Source organism: Argopecten irradians, chromosome 12, assembly GCF_041381155.1.
Source record: "Argopecten irradians isolate NY chromosome 12, Ai_NY, whole genome shotgun sequence".
Lineage (NCBI taxonomy): Eukaryota > Metazoa > Mollusca > Bivalvia > Pectinida > Pectinidae > Argopecten > Argopecten irradians.
The window spans coordinates 17797721-17806302 of NC_091145.1; the positions used below are offsets into that span (position 1 = coordinate 17797721).

Consider the following 8582-nt stretch of genomic DNA (forward strand, 5'->3'; position numbering starts at 1 on the left):
CATTATCTTCCAAACTTTTTACCAGTACAAATGTATAATATTAATCATATTCCTATGTAACAGGTTATGCCAAGTCCTGCCAGCAGCTGAGAGAGAAAACTTCGATACGTCAGGACGACACCTATAGTCTGCTTCTCAAAAACAGACTGATAAAGGTATTGATCAGATTTACTGTTAATCTTCCCTGATAGACGTCTATATTAAATGTACAGTATACCGGGTACTAAATCTTGTCTTGAATTTCTGTATCACATAAAATTTTGTTATAAAGGAACTTTTGTTATATTTGTGTACTATAAAACGATGAACTTAGAAAACTACCAATTTTGTTTTAGATTTAATTATCACTGTTACTCTATAATCAAATACTAAATGTAAAATTGAATAATTTCCTGTTGATTATTGAATTATTTGTTTTCTAGGTATACTGTAGAGATATGAGACAGAAAGAGCCCGCTGAGTACCTCAACCTTCCAGCAGGGGACGAGGAAAATTATTCTGAGGTCTATGACAAACGGTGAGTCTGCAAACATTGCCTAAACACTACAGTCAGTCCTGTGTATAGGGACTACAATGATAAACAAAGCAAAAATGGTCTTCATAGCCAAATGGTCTTTACTCTGTCAAATTTTGTTTGAAATTGAACATTTGGGACCCTAAAAAGTTAACTAAGGCAGGTTTCACTGTATATACATGTATTGTTTGTTACAATCAAGTTCATGATTTCAATAATCCTACTAATATACTGTGAACTTTAACTTTCTTCAGTATACCTATGGCCTCCTGGATTATTTTACCTGCTTTTTTAAGCGTAAAATTGCGTTTACCTGTATCATTTATGTGTATTTATGTGTACACTTGTTTTATGAAGATTACGTCGCTCTGGTCACTGCCCGTACAACGGGACACGAACAGATACCTGTACTAAGTGTCGTCGGACACCGTACAGAGAGGCAGGCAACACGTCCTTCTCCAAGGTCAGGATTGACCTGAATAATCTCCGCATCATGAGTAAGTACAACCAATCAAAAACTCTGTTACATACAACCAATCAAAAACTGTGTTTCACACAACCAATCAAAAACTCTGTTACGTACAACTAATAAAAAACTCTGTTATGGACAACCAATCAAAAACTTTTACTTTAGCTTACATTTCAATTTGTAGTCAACAAGCCATTGGTATATTATCAATTAAGTAAATCATAATTCAATATAGATATAATTCATTTAATGTTGATTTTTCTTTAAACAGCTACAGACACAACGTTCGCTACTTCTATTAGTGGTAAAATCATTCCATTTGGCACAGCTGGTGATTGTTACAGTTCTCAGACACAATGTCCTCAGGTAAATACACATTTCCATTAATTTTCACACACAAAAACGGAAAATATCAAATGGAGAATTTGAAAAAAATTCATTTTCAAATTAAAACCTACAATATACACTATAAAGCTATTGCCTTTATTTGATATGCTTTAAACTAGACTTTCTATCAGACCCTAAGTTGCTTATAAGACTTTCTCAGCAGAGTTTTTAACACTAGATTGTCTCCCCTAGTTTGAAACAACATATTGTAAAATCTGAAAAATAATTCAAACAAATTTTAGTGATGTGTTTAATATTCTAGAGACTAGTTTAGTTGTAGAAAAAAATGGATGTTTTTATCATGTCTCCTATTTGTTTTTCTATACTGGATTATAAAGTGATGACAGTGACTGTACTTGTTTTAACAGGGGAGATTTAGTATCAACCTGACTGGGACAGGGTTTGCTGTCTCCAGAAATACTACGTGGATTCTGCATGGTCGGCATTCCTCCAAAAAGATTCAAATCATGCAGGTAAGTCAATATGTATTATAAATACTTACTGATATAAAATGTGCAATAAAAATATCTTTATGAATCCATTTCAAGCGGATCAACGTAATGAAAAACTGAAAACAAAACAAAAACAAAAAACCAAATGTAAAGATGTGTGATGAAGGTTTTGAATTCTGAGTGATTTTGAGTGTAGTAATTTCGAAATTCTGTCAAAAAGATCTCTCAGAATTGGTAGATTTAAATATTTGTTTGAATTATAGCCCTTTGACTAACTTTGTTATTTGCATCTTCTATGCTGTCTGATTTCCTGACATATTTACTGGTCTAGAGTTATGGCCCTTTGACTAACTTGATGTTATTTGTTGTAGAATGGCGAGGTGGTTCAGGGTCTGTGTGGCGGTTACTGTGCCGTCTGCTCTCCAGATCTGTTTACTGGTCTACAACTTGAGGTTCTCCACTGACACTTGTGATAATGGTAAATATATCTCGCACATTCAAATCAAAATCTGGAGACCAATTCTCAATAGTATTTATTTAATTCACGATTCACTGAAGTTAATTGAGGATTGATGTTACTATTTCCTAATTTTATTGGGGCATGAAAATAATTGGTTTGCAAACTGTGTGAATCCGCTTACCCAGTATGATAACAGTATTAAAAGCATCATAAGACTTATGGTGAAACTCCATCATATGCATTGATGTTCTTTTACAATAAAGTATACCAAAATGTCAATTCACTCCCTGAAATATTAATTTTGGAACAAAATTGATTTTGAAGGGCTATGATGTTATTATTCAGGTTGTTCTAATAATTACTATGTATATAAAAGTTTTAAAGAATATTCAAAATATATTATCATATTTTGACAAAGAAATTTTAGCGAAATATGTTTATTCTGAAAAATATTGCAGTGCATTTTTGATTTAATTTTCTTTTTTGAATTTTAGGTTGCCATGGATACTATTTATGGTAATCATTGCCTCCTGATCAAACTTCAAATCATCCCATTAACTCATCGACTAATCTTCATCCTCACCATTGTCATGTTAACGTGTATAGTTTGAGTGTGTGTTGTATGTATATATGTGGAACACGTGTATTTATTTGCGATATATTGAAAGTTTCCGTCCGTGTAAATAGGAGATGTAACTGTGCAATAACGGGTGCAGATGTGAATACAAGAGGTCAGGTCGTGAATGCTGTAACATTTGTTCATTATGATAATTTGCATTTATATTTTATGCCTGTTGATATTTTTATTATTATGAATATTTGTTGAATTATCTCAATTTTTACTTACAAATGTGTCGACGTTTTTAACTGACGTTGATTCTATAATCCAGTCTTTTAAGATGTTTACAAAAAGTCAAGGTTGTACATTAGTCCTCAGTATCATTACAGGTGTTCTACTGTAGATATTTATTTACAAACAGAAAAAAAAAGTGAGAAAATAGCACCAGAACCAGTCTACCTATTCCTACAAAAATATGATTAGAATTTAGATAGATGTTGATACATGCAATTAATACCATCATGCAGATACATGACAAAATCGAGAAAAAACACATTTTGAAGCAAAAAGTTTTTGAAAACATTATTTCCATAGAGATAAGCTTTGATTAAGCCTAAATGTGATGGCATCTAATAACTTTTCCAGATATGTCTAGATTCATACCAGGAATATTACTGGTACTCAAAAAATGTATTTACAAGTTTTTTAAATAAATAAAATGGCCCATGTTATTCTTTTTGTTTTTTCAAAATTATATTTTTGAAAATTAATTACGAAAATGATATGATAGACATACACAGTAAACTAAACTTATATGAATGAAGTATCAATTTGTCCAAAACTTACATTTAGACCATTTAGATCACTTTCTGTCTTGGCTTTGATAGCCAGTACAATGAAGCTACAAATGGACAACATTGTCTATACGTATATATAAAGATACAGATCTTCTGCAGTGAAAATGACCAAGGGTACAATAAATTCTACAAAACTCTCATATACGGTTGTACATAATTGGCCAGTACATATATATGTGTATATATTATATATTTATAAAGTTTTAGGCATGTATACTTGCAATTTATACCTACTTTGTGTTTTATAAGTTTTTTAAGTTTTAATTATGGTAATGTGACCAAAAACTAGAACAATTGATTTACACTTTTGGTTATTCAGTATGTTTTTAATCTTGTGCATTATTTGTCTCCATATACCTAGATATTATTTATGTCTTCCAGTACATGCAGGTAGATAAGGAAAGATAGAGTTATCTTTCCTGGATAGAGTTATCTTTCCTTGCCAATAATAGGAATTTTCATCAAACACTTTGTACATTATGATATTTTGTACATATAATTTATGTATATTTATGTTAAAGCTATATATATTACCACATTATGTAAATAGAGTTTTTCTTCATATTTTTATGCATATCAACACATCCTGTAGCCAAAATTATATCATTTTTTTAAAAGATAAAAATGTTGACATATGTCGCATGTAAAATACTCAGATATGCTGTATGTGTTTTAACACCCTTGAAGCAAAGCAATGTTTGGCTTAGTTACTATAATTATGAATGATACAACAACATAAAAGCATTGTTTAATCACTCAAATTTATTGTCTAGCAATTAAAAGCAGTCCAATTTTGTTTTGTGCTAATAGGTAGGTTGTCATACCGCATATATATTTCATCTTCATGTGAAGTTGTTTTTCTGATCATAATGCTGTTTTTAAAGCATCACATGATTTTTGTCATATTGTCCGATAATGTTTGAATACATTGAAGCATCACTTGATGGATTGATTGAGTCTTTCCCTTACTAACTTACATTAACTGCTGCACGCACCGTACAACTTTTTCTCAGGATATTGATATAAATCACCCTCATTCTGGGGGATATAGCTTTAAAAATATTTGTTTTGTCACAGATATGGATTACCATCCATTTTTATAGATTTACAAACTACTTTTTAATACTTTGTTAGAATACATTATCTAGATTTAGTTGGTAATCAGTTTTATCAACCTCATTTAATCAAAATAATCTTTGAAATCTAATTCATGATTGAAAGTAAGAAACATCACCATTTCATTGAAATTATAGTGAAGCAAGTGTATCTTGACATTACGCAAAATTGATGTCATTTATTGCAATTTGTTCAGCTAAGAGACATTTAAAACTATGATCTTTGTATCAACTGATTTTGAGATGCAACATTTTACAAGATTTATCTTTAATCGTTGTGCGCAGCCGCAGAAGATATTGATGCTATATAAATGTACTGTTGTTGATATAATTTGCTTGTTAATCAATTAATTCACCATACACTTAAGTAGGGTAGGTTGTCACCATATGTATGCTACGTCAGTATTCTACAGGTATATTGACCCATATTAACCTCATTTAGAGCCGATCAAAACATGTTCATGCTAATTTATCATGATCATAAAAAAACACAGCATGTTTCTTTGGTTATTTGATAACCTTTAAGTAGATAACCTTAAAAAAATGTCATATTTTCATTGTTCACTGTGTTACGAAAAAAAAAAATGAAATACTATTGATGGTTTTGTGTAATTTATTATTGTTTCATTTAGCATTTACCGTATTTGACCCAATAAGTGCCCTGGGGGCTTAAAAATTGAAGCAAATAAGGGAGTGTTCAATAGAAACAAATTTGGACTAGCCGTTCATAAAATTATTCTACAAAGTAAGCCAGCAATCAGGAAACTTACACAGTTTTCATATTTTCAGTTAGCATTTAATTTGAAGTAAGTGATATTGAAGCCCTAAAAAGATGGAGGGGCGCTTATAGGGATGGGGCACTTATTGGATCGAATACGGTATTACATTTGATAATGTAATTTGCATGTTTTTGTATAACATGATGTCTGATTACGAATAACCCCTGCTATTTCTCAAAGTAAAACTCTTGAGCATAAATCAATTTTAAAGTGGCCAGTATTTCTGAGAAAAAAAACCCACATACCTTAAATTTACAATCTAGATTATTTTTTCTTTCATGACCTATAACTATGATTACTGATTAAATTCCATTTTTGTCTGAAGATATGTAAATAGTTGTGGAGAAACTAATTAATTGTTCATTGATATTGTTTTAGTGAGGGACATTTAAAGCTGGGTGGTTTTGAATTGTCAATTTGAAGAGGAATTTGAAGTCGAAAGAAAATTTGTTTTTAGATAGTATCTTTAAGCAAGTGTAGACTGGTTAAAGTATTCAAAAACCATAGAACCTCATAGTGAATTTCAGTTGTTTTAGTGGCTGCAGTTGAATAAGGTTATTCAATGTCTGCCACAATGTTTCGTACAGTAACATTGTAGCTTTCTCATCACGCACAAACACATGTGAAAGGGGTACCAAAAGGGTGTGTCAAACTTATGCTGCCAGAAATGCATTTATAAAATTATGCAATATTTCATTTTGTGTTGTATTTTATTTAATTGATATTCTTGCAAACTATTTTAATGCATTTAGAAAATAAATGTCAATGATGTTACCAGATGGTCTGGTCTGATACCCTGTGGGGTACCCCTCTCACAATCTGAAAGCTACACATGTATCTGGTTTAAGGATCTCACTGACAATATTGGTCGTATGGAATATGAACGTGAATCTGATTGATATTTAATGTTATGTTATGCATAAATTAATTATGCAATAACTGGCTAAGACATTTTAAATATATTTTCTCTTATGAAATCTATGAGTTTTTGTTTTTTGTTTATGATTTTCACATTGATTTTGATCTGATAACCCACTCTGAAACCTCAGCAAACTTTTCAGACACCGTATATTCTGTATATGCATATAACAGAGTTATCTGCCCTTGCAGGTAGGTATTGATTGTGACGTCATGTGTTACAGAGGGTAACGTCATACTTTTCAGAGAAAACTATGCGAGTTGCGCTCACAAAATAATGACGTCATAATGGATACTTAAAAAGGGAGGCAACTCTGTAATATGCAAAGACGGAATATTTACCTTATACCTAATTTACCATATTTGCGGAACAAACTTTTTGCAATTTTGACTTAAAAGGAGAAAATTGATATTTTAATGGTACAAATCTGCGATTTGGTTAAAACGTATATATATGATTTATCCATGTCTCAATATTTCACAGTTCAAATTTTTGTGAACATAGCGATGTCTCGCAAAATCGCAAAAAAACTGGCTATATGGTATAAGGTTTATAATTTTATTGTTATTGGAAAGATAGTCCTACTTTAACATTGAAGCAAAATTATGTATGGCAATGTTACGGAAAAGAATGGTTAACTTCATGCTGGCAAACAACTACATAAGTATCGCTAAACCGAAAGAAGGAGGTCCCACGTGTGTCAGGATTGTATATAACATCATTTGGTTTATTGGGCTTAACTTCGTAACAGCCAAACAGCTGGGGTCATCCAAGTATGGCTTCCCCTGTGTGCAATATGGTGTTTCGTGTGTGAAGGTCTGTATGTTTAGGGAGGCTGCTGTATATCCATGCTGTATCTCCTTGTGATAGCGGAACTCTTGGCTTTTTATAGTGCTATCTCACTGAAACATGTTGTCAAAGACGCAGAATAACTCCTCACACTGGTCACATTATTCCGTATTTGCACATTACAGAGTTATCTGCCCTTGTGGGTAGGTATTGATTGTGACGCCATGTGTTTGCGAGCGTAACGTCATGCGTTTCGGCGAAAACGTGGTGAATTGCGCTCACAAAATAATGACGTAACAATCGATACCTACCCGCAAGGGAGTTAACTCAGTAATATGCAAAGAACAAATACCGACATGTTGAAACATTCCAGCGTCCTGACGCAAATAATCTGAGAAGCAAAAGAGATGAAAGGGGACCTTACTGTCGTTTGGCTAGATTTAGGGTCCATACCACACAAGCTGGTCTAACATACACTGTAACAGTATCACTGGAGACACAACATCTACTGGAAAGCTGACATTAGCTTCCAGGACTACACATATCGTACAGTACCAATGACTCTGTTTTCTGCCGACCGGAAACGAGTGTGGAGAAAATGAGCATAAGACCATGGATAAGAACTGGAGTATGATCACCCCAGTCGGGACATTTATGGATTACAGAATGATCAACACAAAGATATTCATGGAGGCAAGAATTCATGGATTTTTTCAAGAAATGGAAGATATCATCGTATAAATTTGAGTCTGAATCAAGATCAACAAACATAGACCAATAGTTTGATACCAGATCAAGAAAAAGACAATCAAAACTGGTATAGAAACCATTTCAACATTTTCTGAGAAGATTGTGAAGTGCATGGATCAATCATTCACTGAATGACACCGGTAACGTGAACAACACAAGGAGGCAACTGGAAAACTGGGTAAATACCATGAAAAGTGTTGCTTACCATGAAAATACTTGTAAAAGACCAGGATGTTCCATCATAGGAGTACATGTATAACCAAGGTCCTTTCTTTCGAGGGGATGACTAGCAAGCAGGTACCTTTGGAGATGACTGTCCTTCCCACGATGCTTCAGCAGTATAGGGCATCATAGTTCTGGGAGTAATATGCAACTTCATTTGTCATCACTGATAGAGAGATTCAAGTTGACTAAGGTCAGGCAGCTAATAAAGTTTGAGGGACAGTCGGAATGTCAATGTTGGAGGCAAATTATACATGTACATTCAGATAGGATAAACGCTTCATGGGAGTTCATGTGACAACAAAAATAG

General features: G+C 32.8%; 1 protein-coding gene across 1 annotated transcript in view; it reads left to right on the plus strand.

Moving 5' to 3' along the window:
* LOC138304716 (A disintegrin and metalloproteinase with thrombospondin motifs 9-like) overlaps positions 1 to 6569 on the plus strand; it is a 151441-nt gene extending 144872 nt beyond the window's left edge. Inside the window, exons 34-40 of the mRNA XM_069244956.1 lie at positions 64 to 155; positions 423 to 517; positions 872 to 1011; positions 1255 to 1349; positions 1739 to 1843; positions 2194 to 2300; positions 2777 to 6569. Coding sequence (XP_069101057.1) covers positions 64 to 155; positions 423 to 517; positions 872 to 1011; positions 1255 to 1349; positions 1739 to 1843; positions 2194 to 2286 — 620 coding nt within the window. The 3' untranslated portion in view covers positions 2287 to 2300; positions 2777 to 6569. The remainder of the gene's footprint in view (positions 1 to 63; positions 156 to 422; positions 518 to 871; positions 1012 to 1254; positions 1350 to 1738; positions 1844 to 2193; positions 2301 to 2776) is intronic.
* Positions 6570 to 8582: the final 2013 nt, after the last annotated feature.